Below are 24775 nucleotides of genomic sequence, written 5' to 3' on the forward strand. Positions count from 1 at the left end.
GTGATTGGTCAGTCTCCATAGGTTCATGTAAATTAGTCCTTACTATGTAATGGACTTCTAAACACTATTTTGTGTTTTTGTATTAACTTTTGTATTATATCCTCTGAACATATGATATTGAAAATTCTACTTAGGAAATGTTGTTGTTTCCTTTTATGCTGTAGTATTCCCAGTTGAAAGGAACAGAATTTAGTTTGGGTATTGTTGTGGAGCCCACTTAAAGCCCCCATATAAAAAACCCCAGATTTTAACAAAATACAGTTTTAGCTTGAAATCAGGTACCTACCTGGGCAGTGGGTTCATCAAAGCTCTGTGTGTTAAAATATACACATTCAAGTGAAAGAGTTCCACAGATGCTATTAGAAAAGTCTTCAGTATGTTTGTGCAAAATTGCAATATATGAGCTAATATACTTTTAATTTTATAGGTTTTAACTGCAAAAGAAAGGAAAACCCAGATAGATGACCGAAACAAGCTAACAGAACACTTCATTATTGCACTTCCCATGCTACTGTCAAAGGTAATAATCCCTGAAACATTTTTTCCTGATATTAGATCTGTCACTCTTCTTTTGTTAATGTGAACATTTTTTCTCCATTGCCAGTATTCTGCAGATGCAGAGAAGGTGGCAAATCTCCTTCAAATTCCGCAGTATTTTGACTTGGAACTCTACAGTACAGGAAGAATGGAAAAGGTATATTGCCAAAATAACAGCTCTTCTTAACTGAATAAAGTAGTATTTTAGCTGAAGATTTTATGCTAGTTTGCTGTCTTGCACTGCTGTCTTATGGCATCTTGTGTTTTGCTTAACATATACTATGAGAAATAACAGAACTTCCCCTCTGTTCCACAGCATTTAGATGCCTTGTTGAAACAGATTAAATTTGTTGTAGAAAAACATGTAGAATCGGATGTTCTTGAAGCCTGCAGCAAAACATACAGCATTCTCTGCAGTGAAGAATATACTATTCAAAACAGAGTTGATGTAGCTCATAGCCAACTTATTGATGAATTTGTGGACAGATTCAACCATTCTGTAGAGGATCTATTAAATGAGGTTTGTTTGAATCTTCTTTTTTCTCAATACTAAAGTATCTGCCCACACATTAGTGCCAGAACACTACTAATCTTAACTATTTATTTTTTGTTTGTATCCCAGAACACCAAATGAAAACTAAGGTTCTATTGTATTGGGGTGTAAAAGACAGAGGGCCTAGACAGAGGTGGGTGGCAAACACATGAGCATGTTCACTGCAGAGCACAAATAGAAATGAAACAATTTCTGTTTCACCATAATGTTCAGTTAGTAGGGTGAAAATGATAATGATGCAGATAACTCAAACCCTCAGTATGATTGTTGCTCCTACTGGATTTGAAGTGACCATAAAATCTTTTATTTTGTACAGTTGTCTGTGCTTAAAACCTGTGGGGAACAGTAATATTCAGAGTAAGGTGTCAGATTAATTTGAAGAGTCAGAGTGTTCAAACACTGACAGACTTTCAGAATAGGCTTCCTTGCATAAAGAGGAGTTTGCATGTAGCCAATCTGTGGTTTTGCCTTTTGTAAATCAGAGAAAACAGAAACGCTTATAAAACAGGAAACCAAACACTTATTATCTCATTATAATAGGAATTATTCAGTCATTTGGATCTGATTAGCATGTACAAAAGATGTACCATTACTTCGTAATCATCTCCCAATGATATAGAATTGAATGCTAGTTTAGGTCAGGTTAAATTATCTATATGTTTGCCTCTACAGGAATCTATCAGCTCATTTATCCCTAATTTTTAATATGCAAAAGTGAACTTCAAAAACACAGTTTTTAAAGATTTTAAGCAATAATTTTCTCTTTAAATGCATTTAAAGGCACCCCCTTTGTTGGTATTGTTGACATTTTAGTTTTCAACTACAGTCTCGTAAACAGTAATTCCAGTTTGCAAGGCTGCTTAACAGTTGGCAGAAAATATTGTTTCATTCACAAGGAGAAAACGTTCACCAAAAATGATAAAGCTTATAAGTTAGGTTTATCTTTTTATGAATGAAAGCCAATATCTAACACAAGAATCTATAGGAGATAATGAATTGGACCCATTATTAGTGGAATATACCTCATCATCCAGCACCAGGCCTCTTACACAAGAGGAGGGTTCTTACGTTAATGGAGTGGAAAGATGTAACCTTTAATTCCCATGGATCCTGATGTTCTCCTAAGGTTGCTAGAATCTATGGGGAAACATACCTTGTGGCCATTTCAGTCTTCTTTTAGTCTTCTCTAGTTGTGTAGATTGAACTATTCACTTGCACATGAAAACACTTGTAAGTGCTTATAATGTAAATAATGGAAAGTGTGATGTGCTCATTTCTTGATTCATTTCCAGGGAGAAGAAGCTGATGATGATGACATATACAATGTTCTTTCCACTTTAAAGAGGTTAACATCTTTTCATAAGTATGTGTATTTCCTTGTTAACTAGATCAAATATTGTATTTTGTTTTGCCAGTTATTTTTGAATAGGTATTAGGGAAAGGCATAGGAAAAGATGTGTCAAATGAAGGCTGAAAAATGGTTAAGGGATAGAAAGGCATTCAATCTTGCATAGTTCTTAAGCATACAGGGGTAGTGGCAAGGGAACGAAAAATATGGAAAGATTTATTTCTACCAGTCTGCAGGCACTGCATAAGATCCAACCCAAGCAGTTTGGTAGAGAGTGTTAAACTGCCCCTACTAATTAGCATGTTGTCCTTTTGGTTTGTACTATTTCAAGTTTATAAGAATTCAGATTCTTTTGTTACAAAACCTTCATGATTTACAATCAACAGGGTTAATCATTTCTGGACTTTGAATGCTATTTATGTACAATCAAAAGTTTGTGTATTACTATTAGTCAATTTCTTTTGGTATCAGAAGTATTTATTTTTTTGTTTAATTTATATCTCGCCCTCCCTGCCAAGGCAGACTCAGGGCAGCTGTATACACTGAATGGGTTATGAGTATGATAGGGCAATCGTAAGCAGACATAAACACATTTACACACCTCTAAGTCTGTTGAAGTCTAGTGTTGGAAGAGTGTTGCTCTTCTTAAGGTTGTCCTTTGAGTTCCTTAAAAAGCTGTTTTTCTTGTCAGCAATGACTACAGCCATTAAATGTTTGCCATAATGTTTTAAATATATATAGCAAAGAAGTTGCACATAATTATGCTCTCTCTGTGTGTATTATTTTTGAATAAGTATTAGGGAAAGGCATAGGAAAAGATGTATATAAATCATTTGCTATAATTTTCAACCTACATCTTGATTCCCCATTTATGAATTGGCAGTCAAGTGGTTAATGTGAAACTCATAACTGAGATATGGAAATCTTAGTTTAACTCTTCATCCACTATTTCCTTTTCCCCCGTAAATTTTAAAGATGCATCTTCATACTGAGTACTGAGATCGGGCCCTCAAAATCTGCTTGCTATCCCCGGGCCAAAGGAGGCCCGTCTGAAATCCACCAGGGACAGGGCCTTTTCTGTATCGGCTCCTTGCTGGTGGAACCAGCTGCCGGAAGAGGTGAGGGCCCTGCGGGACCTTGGCCAGTTCCGCAGGGCCTGTAAGACAGCCCTCTTCCGGCTGGCCTATAATTAACAAGCATTAGAAATTCTATAGAAGGTTCAGTGTAGTATTTTGATAGATCGCTGTTTAAATGTTTTATTATTTTACTGTTTTAACTGTTGTAATTGATGTATTTTAAATTTAAAACTCTATGTTAGATTTTATATGTTGTGAGCCGCCCTGAGCCGCTTCGGTGGGAAGGGCGGGATATAAATTGAAATAAACTTAAACTTAAACAAGGGGCCACCTATCATCCCTGCCCCAAAATGCTGAGCCTCACTGTCTGGAGGTTGAGCAGTGACAATTAGTTCGGTTGGGATACCCACAGGGGGTGATTTGTACAATGTTAGCTTCCAGAAGGAAGTCGACCAGTAGGACCTATAATGTAACCTGGCAGGTGTTGCAGTCTTGGTGCTCGGAGAAGGGGGTGGATTCACTGGAGGCCAACGTTCCCATTGTCCTAGAGTTCCTACAGTCAGGACTAGAGAAAGGACTTAGTACTAGCACCTTGCAAAGACAGTTGCAGCCATTTCAGCAGTTCAGGACACAAAAATGCACCCCCATATTTTCAGCAGAATAGTAGACACTAGTGTTACTTGAAGCTTCCCCAACACTGCTTTCTGTGTTTTCCCTTGTTTTTCACATCATGTTTTCAGGTACATTTCAGGTTCAAACCCATGCCAACCTTACATTTCAGTTAAGCAGCACTGTTTGAAATGCCCGTAGCACATCAGAGACGCCTCATTATTTGAAGGAAATTGAGTGTATGAAACCCCCATCCCTGTATCACTTTACTTGAAATTGGGCCAACAGCAAATAGTATCCGGTTTAGAATGGTACTGTGAAAAGGGCCATAGTACTATCCAGTTATCACTTAACTCTGCTGAAGATTAATTTATCAGAATATTCCTTTTCAGAAGCACTTAACAAAGCTTTCCACGGGCCATATTGTGGGACCTTCTTCAGAAAACCTTTAGTTGTGAGGGCAGTTGTATGCCATGCTATGAGCAGCAGTAGGAATAATAAATATGGCAATATCAGCTGCATCACCCATGTCAGCTATAGGAATTGCCAGAAACTCCATGGCTTTGCCATAAAGTTTCCAGCAATTACTAGAGCTACCCTATGTCACTTCAAGGTTTACTCTAGAAAAGACATAGAAATGTTGCCAATGTTGTGTTCCTTCCATGTTCTCACCCTCAACTTTTCCACTGGTTGCCAGGCTTGGCAACCCTACAAGGAAGGTGGTTCTAGAATAACTATCACATCTCTCTATGAGCAAAGAACTATATGTATTCCCAAAATCAACTGTTTTTCATTACAATTAGGAAATAGTTCCTCCAAATTTCTGGCCAAGGTTTGTCCACCCAAATGGAAAGCTCTTGCTCCATCTAGACGTAGAAAGGGCTCTTAAGGGTTTATTTGGAGCTGTCAAAGTTCCTATTGGAACTAATCTTGGGTACCTATTTTTCTGTGATCTTCTACCCCTTGAATAAGGATTACATCCTGGACTCCATGAATGTGCTTTCTGTTTATCATCTAGGAATCTAAGCAGTCCTACCTTATAATCTCTTATCAGGATTTTATCAGGGGGTATCAGATTTGTATGATTACCACTTTTATAAGATTAGAGACACTGAAATCAGTCTTTGCTTTCTGTGTTTCCCTTGTTTTTCCAGTTTGTGCTAGATAACAAATACTGCTTTATTTCCAGTGCTGTTCTTCAGTCCAGGGATAGTTTGGTTTTAGCTAAAATAATGGCTGCTGTTACTGGTTGTAACTGTTGCTTGGCCTAACTTGGGGCCAGATTCAAGAACTACCTCACAACCCGATTCCATGCCCACAGAAGCAACTTTATATCAATAGTCAACTTGGAAAATGTATAGCAAAATTAATACAATTGCTTGGAGTATCTATTGTAAACCAAGGTATCCTTGGTTCAGATCTCAGTTAGCCAAGAAGTTAAAAGTTGTCTTAGTCAAGTCACAGCCTCAGTTCTCTAGCTGAATAAGTTCCATGCAAATGCAAGCAGTGTTTATTTCCAAAACAATGTGCTGAGCAAGACTTTCAGCCTCTCATGCATTCAGCATTTCAAGAACTCATGTTTCATATTGTTCTTCATACAGAACAATTTGTTCTTCATATTGTTAATACAGAAGAACAATATGAAGAACGAATTGTAATCAGAGCTTTTTTTGAGCAGGAACACACAGGAACACAGTTCCAGCTGACTTGGTGTCACGGGTGTGGCCTAATATGCAAATAAGTTCCTGCTTGGCTTTTTCTACCCAAAAAAAAGCCCTGTATGAAACAATGGTGATTTCAGGGAGTGTGGCCTAATATGCAAATGCGTTCCTGCTGGACTTTTTCTACAAAAAAGCCCTGATTTATAATAATTTTTAGACTTTCTCTGTGTAACTTGTGTATAATTTAGGGTGTATATGTTTGCAAAGGAAAGCTTGTTCAGTTTGCAAAGGAAAGCTTGTTCAGTCATCAGATTTAGCAGGTAATGTGTGTTCCATTTGTACCCCTGAGTTTATAATAGAGCCCCAAATGCTATCTTGGTGAAACAAGAACCTTTATTACAGAATCTAGGATGTAATTTCAAATTGACAGGTTTCCCATAATAGTATTGACGAGGTTCTGTGACCTGGATGACCTCAAGATTTAAATTTGGACTAGCATTTTTAAGCAGAATAAATCAAACATTAACGTTGATCCTCTGCATTTTAACTAGAGATATAGAGTTGGGACCAGTGGAAAATTTCTTCAGGCAGAAGGGAAGACAGTTTTTGCTGATGTGGGGGTGTCCCCTGTGTCCTAGGAGCAGCATAGAATGGGCATTTTGGGCTTTAGGGCAAGGAGAAAGTCCACTGATAGACATACCTGATCTAAACCTTATATGCAGGTGAATAGTGGTTTTAATCATTGTGGTAATGAACCAACTTTTTGTTAATAACTTATTTTGAATGACATCTGATATCTTTTTACATTTTGTTTCAGTGCTCATGATCTTACAAAATGGGATTTGTTTAGTAACTGCTACAGATTACTGAGGACAGGAATTGAACATGGAGCTATGCCAGAGCAGGTAATAGCCATGTGTGTATATAGTCCACTAAGCAGTTTGAACTTTGCATTTTATAAAAAGAGAGTTTTGATTCATGATATCAGGGTATAAAGAGATACAATAATCTTATTATATCTTATATGATTTTATAATAATCTTTGTAGATACAGTGGTGCTGAAGCAGATGGAGGTCTTTGACATCTGTTTTTAAATTTCTTAATGTACTTATATATCTAAAGCCATCAGAGGATCCCGTGAGGAAGTAGTTTGCTGCAAGCCTGGGGGTAACCTTTTTACCCTGTGCTTAAAGCAGGTTACACTGAGAAAAACTAAGTGACAATCTTGTGAAAACAGAATAAAATAGTTAATTTAAAATTTGCTTCTACGTAAATAAATTACAATATGCTGCTTATCGAAATACACAAATTATGCTATTAAAAGGAAGAAATTGTAACTGATAGAAAATATCTGTGCACAGGAAAGACATCAGGCAAAAATCCAAGAACACCAAGGTATATTTAGAACAAGGATCATGGTATAAAGTTTAAATATTGGGCCAAGTGTTACATGAATAGAAGCTGTGCATCTATTTCCCTCAGACCTGCAACACAATGCAGGATAAAAAGCCAAATTGTATTATTTATTGTTGTAAGTATTTTTCTTCTGCTTAATTGATTTAGTTGAGCAGTAGAATTAGCATGCAAAACAATACTGTAATGTAATGTAATGTAATGAAAGTTGAGTTTCACTCATGGAACAGAATTTCTTAATCTCTTGCTATAGTCTGGTACTCTTCCCAGACACTGTACTTGGCATTCTTCAGAAACCCAATATGACTGGGAATTTATTTACTCTAGTTTATTTTCCAGTCAATTAGACTTCTGCTTTATAAAATAGAAAACACAACTGCCAATCCAAGATACATCTGTCAAGTACATAAACCTGGACTTTCTTCATATCTATCCTAGTATGGTTTATGAGAAGAGTAATCTTTTGCCAAATGTGAGCCATTTGTTGGTTTACATATAAGTGAACCATACTGGCAACTTCATGGGTTTCTAGGAAAACTTCAAGTGCACAAAGGAGATCTTGTGCATATGCTGACTCAAAATTGTGGCCACAACTTTCAAATTGATAACAAAGCTAAGAAGCAGTGAGTGAAAAATACAGTGTCTGTACTAAAAAAAAAAATTATGTGTTCTAAAGCACTTTTGATGGACTTGAGAGCACAGAACTAATGTCTATAGGCAGGATTCTAATGCAGATTTTGCTTCTGTTAGATGTAGCAAGTTTAATTGGAAGTTCTGAGAAGTGCATATTATTTATTTTTATTTATATTTCTCTCTATTGGTTTGATAATAGTTGGTTTGGCCACATAGGATTTAGCAGTGCTTTGCAATCCAGTGCCTCAAACTTCTTTATTCTAATTCTGTGATGCCTCCTTGAGGTTACTCATGGTGTCAGTAATATTGTGCCCTAGCAATCAGTTTTCATATTACCAGACTATATCAATTCTAGCCTGAGAATTAACTGACCAAAACTACTTTTTATGTCATTAATGCTTAGATCTTTGTTAATGTTTATATCCTTTTTAGGCTTCTTTACTCCTTGTTTTCCACAAGTGTGAAGGATGTGTCTTCATTAGAAGTTTAAAAAAAAAAATTCTCAAGACTTTACCCATTTTTACTCAAACACATATTTTATATAAAACTTGTTACTTGAAAAATGTTGTATAGGTTGCTGTTTTTCTCCCAACATTATTTATAAATGTTCAGAATTGTATAAACCTTGCACTTCATGTCCTCATACTGAAATCTTTTTTCTTTCATTTTTTTTTTTTTTAGATAGTAGTTCAGGCTCTTCAGTGTTCCCACTATTCTATTCTCTGGCAGCTGGTGAAGATCACAGAAGGATCACCTTCAAAAGTAAGAGATCTTTTGGATTCTTTATGAAAGTTAAATACGTTGAGTTTTATTGTGCTGTATTCTTCCCTTTCTTGCTTATGTATATCATTTTATGGTTTTGTCTTCATATATACCACTGAAAGTGTCTTCTGTTGGGAATGTATTAGAGTTTTATTAGCTCTTATCCAAACATTATTACTCTTATTATACAAGGACTATTCCACAGCATTAACTTCTGCTTATCCCACTGGCTTGGTCCTCACTCAGGGGGGAAAAAGTCTCCAGCAAAGTATATGTTAATGGTGATTAGAGCAAGAACAGAATAACAAACTTAATTGCTTGAATGTGTTTCAAAAGTTAGTGTCAACTCAAAGGTTCTTGTGCTATGCTGTGAGGATGGCTGATGAAGCTTTGATTGTATGGATTGCTGTTTTTTTCATATACTCACTGCAGCCAGCCGCTAAATCTTCACTAGAATTACAAGAGGAACCATCATGATTGCTATGCATGTATTCCACTCAGCATTTCTACATACGAATTGAGCTCTGCCTTTTAGGAATGTTTGTATGATTTAAATCTCAGCAGTTCCTTTCTGGGGTTGGGGAGACCTGTTTATATACACATGAGGATCTTCTTTGTGGTCTCTGTGCTTCACACCCATGGGATGAAGCACTACCGCCAATCCCTGATCGATAGTACCCAAGTCCAGGATTTTAGATGCGCCAGCATCCCATGAGCATGTGCAGAAGCCCCAGCGCACATGCGCCTGGGACGGCACGGAGATTCCGCCAGTTCCCTTTTGCCTGCCACATCGGGCAGTTACGTTTGGCTTCTCTGGTCGGTACTTACCCTTTTTTCGCCTATCCGGGTGTTCTTTCTGCCTCGTATTTCTTCCCTTGTTTATTTATTTTCTTTTTTTTAAAAAAAGAGTAGAGACTGTTAGTATTTTTTTCCTGACCCTTCGAGGTTCCCCCCCCCCCCAATCTTCCTCGGCTCTTCTATGGAAAAGCGCTGGGGGTTCTTCAAGCATTTTTGCCAGTGCAGGAGTAAAATCCCCCTCCCCGAGGGACATTCCTTTGTTTGCTATGTCTGGGGGAAGGACATAGAGTGGAATCCTGCCATCACTGCTCCAAATTCTTGAAGCAGACCAGAAAAAAACAGAGCAGCTAGACTCTTGGCAGCCCTCTTAAAATCTGCTGTAACTCCTGAGATGGTGGCCTTGACCTTGGTAGCAACTGCCACTTCGGCAGCTACCGCAACCTCAGCATTGTTGTCGACAGAGGGTCACCCAATGCAACCTTTCAGCGCCGACCCCCCCCCAAGTGTGTGTGCTCAGTGTCCCTCTACTCCAGCCAAGAAAGCCAGAATGGAGGGTGAGCATCACTCACAGGAGCTGAAGAAGCGAAAGAAGGAGAAATGCAAGCACCAGGAATGGTGCATTCCTTCCTTGCCGCCAAAGAGGCCTTCAGACCCAATGGTCGTGCCGATGTTGCTGCCCCAGCAGCTTCTCAGCTCACCGGCGTGATCGGAAAGCCCCTCGAGCCTGAATGACACACAGCCTATTTCGCTCTCAGGCTCTGACCCAGAAATCGACCTCACACAGTGATCAGTTTTTTCAAAGGCTGCATCGCATGGGGGAAGCAATTCTGCCTTGCCATCAGAGACCCATACCCCGCACTGGAAAGACAAACCAATGCCGGACGTCCAGCCCACCGGGCCACAGGACAAGGGACAGGAGCCTCATGATCCTTTCCACTGCCCACCCCCGCTACCGAATTGGGACCTGCGGCCATGGTCTTACCCCTTCAGGGGTTTTCCCTATCAGGCACCGTACCCATGGTACCTCCCCCCCCCATAATCCAGAGTGGGATCAACAATCCGAAGCTTCTCATCGATCTCGAGTCTCTCATTGCTCGCCCCCAGGAAAACACTCAGCCTTGGCGTTGATACTGGAACCCCAACAGGACAGGCCGTGCACGGCAGAACATATTTTGCACACACCTCGCTTACCTAAGCAGCTGGAGGGCAGTGACTCCTCATCCCAATCAGCTCTAGATTCTGAAAAGGAAGTATGATTCGGAACAATCACTAGATCAACGAATGGCGGAGAACCTCCCCATCTCCTCCTCCAAGGACCTGAAGTCATATGGGGAGTTGGTCAAAAGAATGGCACAAGCTCTGTCCTTATCTGTAATCCAACCCCAGCCAGTCATAGATGACACAGTGTTTGACATAATGCAAAAAGACACTTCCACAGCAATATCCTTACCTGTAACGAAGGTTATCCTCCAAGCCATTTAAGAGCCATGGACAAAGCCAGCTTCTACCCCCATCTCTTCCAGGAGAATGGATCATATGTACAAAATCCAGGAGAAGGGTGCAGAATTCCTATTTAGCAACCCACACCCTAATTCAGTTGTCGTTGCATCCTCCTCCAAGGCAAAGAAAACGCACTCTACACCTCCTGACAGGGAGGACAAGAGGATTGACAACTTTGGCAGACGATTTTACTCTGCAGGTGCCCTTGACATAAAAATCTCAAATTACTCTGCATGTATGGCTAGATATCAGTACTCCCTATGGGAACAACTCTCACCGATTTTAGCACCGTTACCAGAGGAGAAGTGGACCTTGGCAAAGAAACTTCAGAAGGAAGGTTTACTTCTGGCAAAACAATTGATGGCTTCAAAGCACATGGTAGATACTGCAGCTAAGACCCTGACATAAGCAGTTACCTTAAGACATCACTCCTGGCTCCGATCCACGACGTTACAGCTGGAGATCTTGGGTGGAAGATCTCCCTTTTGAAGGGGAAGGACTCTTTAGTTCTACTACGGACTCAGTCCTTCAAGAAATGTATAAAAGTATTAAAACTTCTAGGAATTTGGGGGTCCCATCCGTATCCCGTACCAGATCTCGTCCAGGGGCCAGACAATGGCCAAAGAAGTCGTACCAAGCCAAGTCACCAGACAGGTCGTGGAAACCATGCCCTCCACAACATGACAGCAAGAGTTCTTACCCCACAGGGGGCAAATCTAAATTCACCTCTTCGGCCTCGCACTTAACCAAACCCAAGAGCTCCCAGAACCCTAAACAGGGTCTTTGACTCTGGCCTCCAGGCCATCCACCCTTCCCTCCCCTCCTCTGGCCCTACCCGCCTCCACAGTTTCCTACCAGCATGGAGTCGAATTACCACTGACAAATGGGTCTTGTCTGTAATAGAGGAGGGCTATGCGATAGAATTTGTTCAACTTCCCTCATGTTCCAAACTGGTGATCACCCACCTATGCCGGTCCTGCTAGAGGAAGTACAGAACCTACTAGCCAAACAGACAATAGAACTGGTCCCATCTCATCTCAGAGGGTCCCACCTCATATCATCTCAGCGAAATCACACCTGACACCTTCGAGAAGGGCGCAGTTCATTGGAGCAATTCTGGATACCACCCTACGTCTAGCACTACATCCAGGTAGCAGAGTCACAGACATCATTCCTTTGGTCTGCCAACTGCAATCTCAGAAGTGGGGAATGATACTGCAGATCCAGCGTCTCTTCGGACTGATGGCAGCTACAACGAAAGTCCTCAACTTCGCGAAATTGCAGATGAGGATCCTACAACTTTGGTTCCTCAGACACTTCAATTCACTGGTGGACTCTTGAAGGAAGTCTCTACCCATTCCCGCTCTGGTCCTTCACTCACTGGACTGTTGGAAGTGAGGGACAACCTCTGTCTAGAAGTCCCCCTTCGCCTGCCATCTCTGTTGGTCATGGTAATGTTGGATGCCTCCCTATGGGGGTGGGGAGCTCAACTGGACGATATGAACATAGGAGGTCCTTGGACCCCATCCTTTGCCTGCCACCACATCAACTACCTGGAGCTGACAGCAATCAAGTTGGCCCTCAGTTCGTTCAGGCCTCTGCTAGAGAACCGGACGTGGCAGTTTTGACAGACAATACAATGGCCATGAGCTATGTCAACAAGCAGGAGGGCACAGTGTCAAGGAAACTGCAACTGGCAATGAGTCTGTGGGAAGACTGCATACAGGCCCAGATCTTCGTAGTTGCCACTCACTTGCCAGGAGAGTTCAATGTGTGAGCAGACTCCTTGAGCAGGGGGGCAGCAACCCCTCACAAATTGGAGCTAAATTGGATGTACCTTACTCCCATCTTCAACTGCTGGGAGCATCCAGCCATCGATGCCTTTGCCACGGTGGAGAACCGCAAACACAATCAATATTGTTCCAGAGCAGGGAAGGGGCCAGGATCCCTCAGGGACGGTCTACTGCTGCCTTAGAAGGGCAAGTTTCTCTACATCTTCCCTCCACTACCTTGTCTCACCAGGGTGATCCACAAGCTGATGAGGGAAAGTCCGGAATACATCCTGATCACGCCCTGGTGGCCCAGGCAGAACTGGTTTCCGATCCTTCTTTCCCTGGGGAAGGATCAGTATCATTCAGCAAAAGATATCTAATTCTGTCAGAAAAGGCTGGAAGCTGATCCTCCAGAACTAGACCTCTTACTTGCTCAAGGGGGCTCTCTGTTTCATCACAACATACCCCACCTCAAGCTGACAGCCTGGAGGATCAGTTTCCAGCCTTTTCTGACAGAATTAGATATCTCTTGCTGAATAGTTGTAAGCTCTCGACTCGCCGCTCTTACGTCAGCAAATGGACTAAATTTTCTAACTTTGTAAGAGAGAGTGATGTGAAGCCAGAGTGCAGGTCTTAAACTGGTCTTTGAGTTTCTTTTGACCTTAGTGGATGCTGGACTAAACCACTCTTCCATTTTATTTAGCAGCTGTCTCAGCTCATCATGATCTAGTGGACGGCATGTCGGTGTTTACGCATCTGCACATAAAGTGTTTCCTGAAGGGCCTGCTCAGGCTATATCCATCTTCTAAGGCAGTCCCCTCCTCCTGGGACCTTCCATTAGTGCTGAACCAGCTCACAAAAAAGCCTTTTGAACCCTTAGCTACTTGTTCCTTGCATCTTTTTTCATGGAAGACCGCTCTTTTGATTGCCATCACATCCGCCATGCAAGTGGGAGAGTTGGCAGCTTTGCATTGTGACCCTCCTTATATCACCTTCCATGACGATGGGGTGTCCTTGGCACCGGATATCCCATTCCTCCCTAAAGTTGTATCAAGCCTCCATCTTGACCTAGAGGTTATCCTACCTATCCTTTATCCCTCTCCTTCATCAGCTGAAAAGAGATGGCTACACTCTCTGAACGTTAAGCAAGCGCTGCTCTTTTACCTGCATTGCACAAAAAGCTTTCACCGGGATCCTAATCTGTTAATCTCTTATGCTCCTCTGCAGTTGGGACACAAGATCTCAGCTCAGAGACTCTCGAAATGGATTTCAGAGGCAATCAAACTGTGCTACTTAATAGCTAAGCAACCTCTGCCTGGACCTATCCATGTCCATTCCACTCGGGCTATGGCCACCTCCACGGCATTCTTTAAAGGTGCTTTCTTAGCTGACATGTGCAAATCAGCTACATGGGCGTCCCCTATGCCTTTATGAGACATTATGCCCTTGATGTCAGGAGGCATCACAAAGCAAAACTGGGCAACCTGGTTTTTCAGTCTGCTCATTCAGCATGACCGTCAGCTCCCACTTCCAGGTAAACCTGGTTTGCTAATCTCCCATGGGTGTGAAGCACAAAGACCACGAAGAAGATAAACAGGTTGCTTACCTGTAACTGATGATCTTCCAGTGGTCGTCTGTGCATTCACACCACCCGCCCTCCTTCCCCTCTGCTGCCGGTCACTCTTTTCTACTAGCTGTGGTCAGAAGGAACTGGCGGGATCTCCATGCTGTCCTGGGAGCGTGCACGGTGGGGCTTCTGCGCATGCTCACGGGACACTGGCACATTTAAAATCTCGCACTTGGCTACTACTGATCAGGGATCAGCGCTGATGCTTCATCCCATGGGTGTGAATGCACAGATGACCACTTGAAGATCATCAGTTACAGGTAAGCAACCTGTTTTTCTTATGTATGATCCAGGAGCTATCTGCGCTTCAAGATAATTTTTCCCTTTGTAGAACATTACTGGACTGTTACCTATCTGCCTGTTTCATGGCTTGTACTGGTTATATTTCAGAATATACACAGTCATCTGGGCTTGTATATTAAAGCTTTTCTGTCTATTCTGAGCTAGGCCAAAGTAGATTAAATGTGGGTAAACTGTGAAAACATTTCAGAAGGTTTTTTTTTTAAAGCACCTGAATAGTAGAATCTGAAGTTTAGCATGGATTGGAAGAATGGGGGGTGCATAATAAGTCTTTTTCTTCCTACCATTTTCTGCTCAAAATACTCCTCATGTTGCTCTCAAACAGAGGAGGAGACAAAATTACCATATTTTTAATTCTGTTGGGAGCACTTTAGACCAGAGAAACAGGGGAAAGAGTTAAACATCCCACTTTCCACTTGGGTTCCACTTCACATACTTATTCTATCGTGTATTATCTAGTTCGGCTCTTAGGCTAGAACAGATTTGTTAATTAACTGTTTTCTCTGTATCTCATCATACTAAATTGTTTTCTCTGTACTTCATCATACTAAGAGCCAGTTTGGTATAGTGTTTTAAGAGTGCAGACTACAATCTGGGAGAACTAGGTTTGATTCCCCACTTCTACACACATCTGCTGGGGGATCTTGGGCAAGCCACAGTTTTCTCGGAGCTGTTCTCTCAACAGCAGTTCTCTTAGAACTCTGTCAGCCTCACCTACCTCACAGGGTGTCTGTTGTGGGGAGAGGAAGGGAAAGGAGATTGTAAGCCACTTTGAGTCTCCGAGTGAAGAGTGGAGTATAAATCCAATCTCCTCCTCCTCCTCTTCTGCTGCTGCTGCTTCTGCTTCTTTCCTAATTATTATGCTGAAATCTTGTTTACTTCCTCATTTCTTTATGTAGTTGTTGGGCAATGTTACACCAACTGGGTTTTTGTTTTGTTTTTGTCACTTGCCCAAATTTGATCAATGCATGAACGATGACCAGTTTTTCAAATTTACTCCAGGAAGATTTGTTAGTGCTGAGGAAAACTGTGAAATCATTCCTAGCTGTCTGCCAGCAGTGTCTGTCAAATGTCAATACTCCAGTCAAAGAACAGGTAAACGACATTTACTAAAATTGCATTCAGCATATGAGAATTTTTTTTAAGCTTTTTTATACCATTATATAAAGCAAATGGTTATTATACTTTATTATTATGCTATTATACTTTTCTGTTTGTTAAAATTACAGTGTTCTTTTGTGGGTTAGTGGTTGAAATGATGGTTTTAGAAGGTGTCAAGAGTTCTTTCTTTACATTTTGTCTGACTGGCCTTAATCATTTCAAATTTTTGCACTTCAGTTTCTCCATCCATAGGTTTGTTCTATAATTTTAGTAGAAACTCTGTTGTTAAAGGGTAGTTTTGTATATGTAGGATACACTCTTGAAACTTTAGCCCAGGTACTTCCTTTTGCTGTAAATTCATAGAATATCTTGGAGATCTTCCATTTCCCTTACAGCTTTACCTTCATGCAGTGGTACTGAGTGGCTGACAAGAAAGCTGCCCTCACAATTACCATCAACCAAAAGAGCTTCTTGACTACTGTTCCTTATGCACCCCACCAAACACACAATACAAGGTGCAACTGTTTAATATGAAATACAAGGGATGGACACAGACCTGAGTCAAAATTCAGGCTGGACTTTGTCCAGTTCAGAGTTTGCAAGCTGAGGTCCAGGGAAAGTGCCTTCCTCCAAACACACTCACCAAGCTTTTTTGCTTGGTTTGGCTCATGTATTCAGCAAACCACCTCCAGGTGGCATTAGGTCCTGCCGCTGGAGAGCTCACATCATCTGTAAGAGATGCAAGTGTGGTACCAACATTCTTATATCACTTATGGGTAGTGCAGGCATGCTGGGGGCAGGGCCTGATGCCACCTGAGCCAGTTCAGTTCAGAAGGGTTTTTTGTTCAGGGGTTCATTCTGGGGCTACCTGGTTCGCAAGCCCCAGACCAACCTGGGCTTTCCCAATCTGTGCTCATCCCTATTAAATACATAAATGCAAACTTTCATATTTCTAGAGTATCTTTGAATAGGTAGGGTTTCTTGAGGAGATTCTGTGGCTCAGTTGTAGAGCATCCACTCAGCATGCAGAAGTTCCCAAGTTTAGTCCTTGGTATCTGTAGTTAAAAGGATCAAATGGTACAATGAAACACCTCTGCCACAGGCCCTGTAGAGCCACTGCCAGTCTGAGTAGACAATACTGCCTTTGATGGATCAGTGGCCTGATTTAGTGTTCTCTCCACCATTGTTGAATCTCTGCACTTTTCCCTCATTATCTTCTCTCCCTTACACAAGTGTCATAGCTTTCAAAAGAGCTAGATGGCAAAAACCACTCTACCTCATGCTAGGAAGGAAATTAGAAGGTGGTAGGGGAAATAAAGGGTACTCAAGCATTCCACTGCAGAACCCTGCTGTGAGCCAATAGCAAAGTTGTGATGTCTTGCTCTGCAATAAGTCTGTGTGCCTCTACTTCCCTCTCTGCCATCTCACTCACTCTTCAGCATGAGGCACAGCAGCTTAGGAGAGAGAGCAAGATTGACAAGGTGCCCCAGCAGCAAGCTGTTCAGGAAAAAGTGGAAATAAAAACTACTAATACTAAACTTTACTACTAATAAAAACTTTGTGATCAGCTTGCTCTTTTCCTGGGCAGTAGAGGTGGTTTTACTTTCTGTTTTCTGTAGCTGCCCTCCTAGCACATGCTCAGGTGCTGAGATGTGACTGCAGAGGGTGCAGATAGCAGCCCTTTTACCTCAGTCCTGGCATGAGACCCACACTTTAGGGAGTCTCACAGTTTATCCGTCTTCAGCAGCAGCTGTAACAAGGTGGGGAGCACTTACCAACCACAATCCACACAGGACAATTGCCTTGCCCACCTTTCTGAAACCTGGGCTAGATGCCACGTTGGGAACAGTGCTAAGAAGAGCCCACACATGGTATGTCAAAAGTCCCAAGCTACTGAATGGATGTCATTACCTTAATGGATTTCATAATATATTTAGTTTGTGCTCTGTTTAAGCATAAAGACGTTCAGTCTACTGCTAGGAAAAAATCTCCAGAAGCAATAGCTGTATAGTCAGTCTTTTGCCTTAGGAATCAAACTCATAAGATCTAAGAAGATTTTGAGGTGATAGTCCTCAGGTAGTCATCATCCATTGCTGCTTTGCAGCTAGATTCTAGTCCTGTAGCACTTTAGAGACCAACAAGAATTTTTTCAGATGAAGGGAGCTTTGATTTGAGCCTCCCTGAGCCTGCCTCAGCGGGGAGGGAGGGATATAAATAAAAATTTATTATTATTATTATAAAAACATATACTCAAAAACTCTTGCTGGTCTCTAAGGTGCTAATGGACTCTAATCAAGCTGTTCTACTGCAGAGCTCAGCTACCCTCTGAAACTGTTGTCTTTTTCTAGTGATGGCAAGAAAATACCACACCTGCTGTGAATGCTTATCCTCTTTGTCAGAAGAAGCAGTTTATCACACATTGAAGAACTCTGTAGTAATTTGCTTCTGTATTTCTAATTCTAATAATTTCTAATCAGTGGATGAATGTGGCCCACTTTAATGAGTATTTGTGTTCTCTTATATAATAATGGTCAAATGGCTTTGTTTAATTTCTGTCAAGTTATTTCTGTCATATCGTACTTAAGCTTCTCTTGATGCTTATAGAATGGGTGAATATATTTTGTCTTTTAGGCATTCATGCTCCTCTGTGATCTCTTGATGATCTTTAGCCATCAGCTGATGAGTGGAGGGAGGGAGGGTCTCCAGCCTTTGGTGTTTAATCCAGATTCAGGCCTCCAGTCTGAACTCCTTAGCTTTGTGATGGACCATGTCTTCATTGATCAGGATGATGAGAATCAGAGCATGGGTAAGTACCCATCTTGACATTTATTTATAAAGACAGCACAAAGAAAAATTTTTGATAGTATAGTCTACCCAGTTGACATCTTATCCAATTTAAAGCAGCATGCTTATCTTCCCATATTTATCTTCTGCAATGACTGTATCTCCTACCCTTCTCTACGCTACTTCAATAGATGTAGGAAAACGCAATGTATTAAGCAAGTCATCTGTTCTGGAGAGTGGAGATGTGCACAGCACAGGAATCTTTTCAAAACACATGAAGAGGCAAAACTGTTTCTTTTAATCTTTTAAAAGTAAAATTAGCAGGGACTTCAAATTGTGTTACATTGAGATAAAGTCTCTGATCTTCTTCGTGGTCTCTGTGCTTCACACTCATGGGATATAGCACCCACGCCGATCCCCCGAATCAGTACCTAAAAAGCCCAGGATTTTTCGCACTCGGCACCAGTGGGCATGTGCAAGCGTCCCGGTATGCATGCTCACTGGAGCCAGCGCGCAAATCCCGCCAGTTCCTTTTTGACCACCGCGTTGATAGGATCTCCTTTCGATTGCTCCAGTCGGTATTGGTAATCCTTTGGATTTTTTCACTCTTATATAGCCCGTTTGTTGTTTTCCTAGTTAGTGTTATAGTTAATTGTTGTTGTTGAAAAAAAAAAAGACTTGTTGGATTTTGCCCTTTGGGGCTTTATGTTTTCCCCCATTCTCTCAGAAATCTTTCTGTGTGGTTCTGGCGCCTATGGAAAGGCATTGGGGTTTTTTTAAACGTTGCCACAAGTATGGTAGCAAAATTGCACCTCCTGATGGTCACTCCCTCTGCTTATTGTGTCTGGGCGAGGGACACCAAGTCAACTCGTGCCCACATTGCTTGAGTTTCTCTAAGCAAACCCCAAAAAACTGGGTGGCAAGGCTATCGGCAGCTCTTGTAGAATCGGCTCTTCGTCCACCAAAAATGTCAACGGGCCCGTCGGTACCGATGGGGGAAACCACCCAGGCCCCGACAGTTACATCGATCGATCCATCGTCATCGGTGCTGACTGAGTGAGGCCGACCCACAAAACGACCCTCTGAAGGGTCAGTGGTGACTCCGGCCAAGAAACGTCGGGACGATTCGTGGACCCGATCGTCCCTCCCAAAGAAGTCTAAGTCAAAGGAGAAGCGAAAGAACAGACTTTCCCGCACTCCTTCTCCTTCTCGGGATGCTTCGGTATTGACGCAAGCTGCTCCACCCCGGAAGATCCTGGTGTCTCCACGTTCACGGAGTCCTTCAGTGTTAAGAAGCAGAGGTTCGCAGCCGATCTGTCTGTCGGGATCTGAGCAGGAGATAGACCTGACCCAGCGCACCCATTCATCGAGATCGGGATCGCATTGTCAGAGCGACAGTGGTTCGGTATCGGAAATCGAGGCTTCAGCACCGAACAAATCCCTGGCACCTCTTCCACCAACTATGGGACGTAGAGCGCTTGAACAGGCTACGATGGTTCGACGTTTTTCGCCACCTCCGCTGTGGGATCAACGTCAGTGGCCTTGCTCCTACGAATACCTGTACCCGCCATACCAGTGGTACCCTCCACGTGACTTCCCAGAATAGGATCAGCGGTTGGAAGCCTCGCATCTCTCAAGGGTTTCACATCACTCCATGCATCGTGCATCGGTGTTGATCCCCCCCAAGAGATGCAGAGAGCGGGTGGAGGAAGTGCAAGTGCGGTCATCGGTATCGCTCCAGTCACCTGAGCGCGCGTCGACCCCCAGTACTTTCTGAGCACTCAGTGAGAAGAGATTCTTCATCATCGGACTCTGAGGTCGGTACCGATGATCCTGACAGGGCAGTGGAACCTTCGCCGGAGTCACATATTGCTGAGGACCTTCCCATATCTCCATCAGAAGATCTGAAGTCTTATGGGGACCTGGTGAAGCGGATGGCACACTCCCTCTCCCTCTCAGTGGTTCAACCGCAGCCAGTCGTCGATGACATCATCTTTGATATAATGCAGAGAGACGCATTGATGGCTGTGGCCCTTCCAGTGACTAAAGTTATCCTGCAGGCCGTGAAGGAGCCCTGGAAAAAACTGGCATCTACACCAATCTCTTCCTGAAGACTGGACCATATGTATCGTGTCCAGGAGGCTGGTGCTGAGTTTTTGTTCTCCCACCCCAAACCCAACTCAGTGGTGGTCTCATCATCCTCTAAGGTGCACAAGACCCATTCTTCCCCACCTGACAAAGAGGGCAAGAAATTAGACAATGCGGGCAGAAAATTCTGTTCAGCTGGAGCATTGGGAGTGAAGGTGTCCAGTTATGCCACGTGCATGGCTCGCTACCAATACTCCATTTGGGAGCAGCTCATACCGTTATTGTCTTCCTTGAGTGAGGAGAAGCGATCTTCGTTAGGAAGCTGCAAAAGGAGGGCTTTGCTGTGGCTAAGCAACAACTGGCTGCAGCAAAGCACACGGTGGATGTATCAGCTAAGACCATCACTTCCGCAGTCTCCCTGCACTGTCACTCTTGGCTAAGGTCTATAGCTCTTCAGCCTGACACCAGGGCCTTTGTTGAAGACCTGAGTTTCAAGGGGGAAGGTCTTTTTAGTTCAACCACTGACCGTGTCCTTCAAGAGATGGACAAAAGCATAAAGACCTCAAGAAACCTGGGTATCCCGGCTTCATCTTGGGCTGGCAAGCCTAAGCAATGGCATAAATCTTGGCCCAAGAGGCCCTACCAGAAATTCTCCCCCAACCAGCCTTGGAGACCTCGCTCTTCACAAGCAGAGAGTAGGTCTCCCTGTAGGGGAAATAACAAAAACATATTTGTTTCAGCATCTGCAGCCACCGGCAAATCTAAGGGTGCCCACCCACAGAAGCAGGGCCTTTGACTTTTCTGTAGCATGCATTGTCTCCCCTCCTTCATCACATATCCGCCTCTGTCAATATCTTCCAGCTTGGGAGTCTATCTCCACGGACAGGTGGGCTCTTTCCATCATTGCAGAAGGGTACAAGATAGACTTTGTTCAGGTTCTGACTCGGTCAGTGATTGTCACCACACCCCTTTCCCCACCTCTGCTGGCGGAGGTGAGCAACCTCTTGCAGAAACAAGCCATAGAACCGGTCCCCATAGAGGCCAGAACGGGAGGGTTCTATTCTCGTTATTTCCTGGTTCCCAAGCGGGATGGGGGATTGAGACCAATTATGGACCTTCGAAATCTGAACAAGTTTATCGTGTACCAGAAATTCAGGATGTCTACCCTGCAAATAATCCTTCCCCTCATCATCCAAGGGGACTGGATGGCAGCGTTGGATCTCAAGAATGCCTACTTCCATGTCAGCATCCATCCTTCATACAGCCATTTCCTTCATTTTGCAATAGGTCCCAACCATTTTCAGTTCAAAGCCCTTCCATTCGACCTCTGCACTGCACCACGGGTGTTTACCAAGATGATGAGTGTTGTAGCCATACATCTTCAGCTTCAAGGCATAGTCGTTTTTCCGTATATCGATGACTGGCTCCTCGTGGCGGAGTCGGAAGAAGGTCTGTCTGACCATATTGCAACTACTCTTTGTCTTCTTCACATCTTGGGTCTGCAGGTCAACATGACAAAGTTTCATCTTACACCAGCACAGACAGTTGAATTTATAGGGGCCTTGCTGGACACAAGCCTTCACTGCGCTTCTCTGCCTCAGCAGAGAGCAAAGGACATTATCAATCTTATCCATCTTTTCCTAAGTCGGAAATGGGGCACAGCACAGCAGCTGCAGCGGATGCTGGGACTGATGGCGGCGACTGCAAGCATGCTGCTGTTTGCAAAATTGAGAATGAGAGGTCTTCAACTGTGGTTCCTCAGACAGTTTCAGCCGTTACGGGACTCACCTCGGAAGAGGTTTACAATTCCACCCTCAATCCTCCGGACCCTGCAATGGTGGAAATCCAGAGACAACATCTGTCAGGGAGCTCCCTTCCATTTACCTGTAACGACTGTTACGATCACCACAGATGCGTCTTTGTGGGGCTGGAGTGCTCACATGGATTCTCTGTGGGGGGGGCCTTGGCCTCCACAGCTGACTCGTTGCCACATAAACTATCTGGAACTGTTGGCAATTCATTTCACCCTTGGGTCTTTCCGTCCCATGGTGGCAGGGAAGACTGTGCCCCTGTTGACAGACCATACAGCCCTTTGTTATGTCAACAGGCAGGGCGGGACAGTCTCTCGACGGCTCTGTGTGCTAGCAATAGAACTGTGGATGGAGTGCCTGGAGTGGATGGAGTGCCTGGAGCATGGCATATGTGCAAAGGCTGCGCATCTTCCAGGGGTGTTCAATCTGCAGGCAGATTAGTTGAGCAGCGGAGCAGCATCTCCACATGAGTGGGAGATGCAGTGGCGCTTCCTTCAACCGGTTTTTCAGCTCTGGGGGTATCCTCAGGTGGATGTGTTTGCCGCAGCCAGGAATCTTGTAAACCTCTATCATGTCACCCCGCAGTTGACGTTTCTCCAAGCTAAAGAGCCGCAAGTGTTTTAACCTTTCTTCATAGGGAAAGTGTTCCAAACCTTTAATCATTCTAGTTGCCCTCTTCTGGGCATTTTCCAATGCTATAATATCCTTTTTGAGGTGCGGTGACCAGAATTGTACACAGTATTCCAAATGAGACCTCACTCCCAACTCCAAATCATTTATGAACAAGTTAAAGAGCATGGGACCCAGTACTGAGCCATGCGGCACCCCACTGCTTACCGTCCTCCACTGCGAAGACTGCCCATTTATACTCACTCTCTGCTTCCTATTAGCCAGTTTTTGATCCACAAGGGGCCTTGCTGGACACAAGCCTTCACCACGCTTTTCTGCCTCAGCAGAGAGCAAAGGACATTATCAATCTTATCCATCTTTTCCAAAGTCGGAAATGGGGCACAGCACAGCAGCTGCAGCGGATGCTGGGACTGATGGCGGCGACTGCAAGCATGCTGCTGTTTGCAAAATTGAGAATGAGAGGTCTTCAACTGTGGTTGTCCTTTTAGTCCATGACTCTTGAGCTTTTTAAGGAGCCTTTGATGAGGAACTTTATCAAAAGCTTTCTGGAAGACAAGGTTAACAACATCTATTGGGTCCCCTTTGTCCACATGTTTGTTCACCCCCTCAAAGAACTGTAACAGGTTAGTGAGGCAAGATCTTCCCTTACAGAACCCATGCTGAGTCTTCAGTTTTTGGCTGACCCTACAATCTCACCCCAACGGGTGGGTCTGTCGGTGATTTTTGATTTTCTGCTATCTTTGGTGGATGCTGGACTTTCTTTTTCTTCTGTTAAAGTTTATTTATCAGCAATATCAGCGTACCATGAGCCTGTTGAGGGGCATTCAGTTTTTGCTCATCCTCATTCGAAGAGGTTTCTAAAAGGACTGCTCAGATTGCATCCTCCATCAAGATCACGTTCACAGTTGTGGGACTTGCCCTTAGTATTAGACAGGTTGACTCGCCGTCCCTTCAAACCAATGGCAACCTGTTCTCTTCAACTTCTGTCATGGAAGACTGATTTTTTGGTGGCTATCACATCGGCACACCATGTAGGAGAGCTCATGGCTATGCGTTGTGACCACCCATAGTTAGCTTTTCATGAGTTTGGAGTGTCGTTTCTTTTCTTCCTAAGGTGGTTTCCCAGTTTCACCTTAAGTTGGACGTTTGGTTACCCACGTTTTATCCCACGCCTTCCTCGGATGAGGAACGTCGGTGGCATGCTTTGGACGTTAAGCGTGCATTACTGTTTTATTTGAGTTGTTCTAAGAGTTTTTGCCAGGACCAGCAGCTTTTTGTTTCTTATACTGCTCCTAAGTTGGGTTCTAGAATTTCATTTCAGCGGCTTTCGAAGTGGCTCACTGAGACTATTAAACTGTGCTACTTGCTGGCAAAGAAGCCGTTGCCTGGGCCCATTCGTGGACACTCTACTAGAGCAATGGCGACGTCGGTGGTGTTCCTGAAGGGTGTTTCCTTGACGGATGTGTGCAAGGCCTCCACCTGGTCCTCTCCGCATGCTTTCATGAAGCACTATGCTCTGGATGTGCATGCTCAGCAGAGGACTCGTCTGGGAGCTGTGGTGCTGCAATCTTTCTCTTCTGGTTGACAGTCTTCCCGCCTCCAGGTATGTCTTGCTTGCTAATCTCCCATGAGTGTGAAGCACAGAGACCACGAAGAAGATAGACACGTTGCTTACCTGTAACTGTAGATCTTCAAGTGGTCATCTGTGCATTCACACTACCCGCCCTCCTTCCCCACTACTGACAGTCTCCCTATGTTAGGGGGCTTCCAG

At 43.4% G+C, this 24775-nt stretch overlaps 1 protein-coding gene across 1 annotated transcript in view; it reads left to right on the plus strand.

The window, feature by feature from the left end:
* STAG1 (STAG1 cohesin complex component) overlaps positions 1-24775 on the plus strand; it is a 326723-nt gene that overhangs the window by 257674 nt on the left and 44274 nt on the right. Inside the window, exons 17-24 of the mRNA XM_060241966.1 lie at positions 428-520; positions 605-694; positions 854-1057; positions 2383-2453; positions 6602-6689; positions 8513-8593; positions 15593-15685; positions 18323-18497. Coding sequence (XP_060097949.1) covers positions 428-520; positions 605-694; positions 854-1057; positions 2383-2453; positions 6602-6689; positions 8513-8593; positions 15593-15685; positions 18323-18497 — 895 coding nt within the window. The remainder of the gene's footprint in view (positions 1-427; positions 521-604; positions 695-853; positions 1058-2382; positions 2454-6601; positions 6690-8512; positions 8594-15592; positions 15686-18322; positions 18498-24775) is intronic.

The sequence above is a fragment of the Heteronotia binoei genome, chromosome 6 (genome assembly GCF_032191835.1).
Source record: "Heteronotia binoei isolate CCM8104 ecotype False Entrance Well chromosome 6, APGP_CSIRO_Hbin_v1, whole genome shotgun sequence".
NCBI classification, from domain to species: Eukaryota; Metazoa; Chordata; class Lepidosauria; order Squamata; family Gekkonidae; genus Heteronotia; species Heteronotia binoei.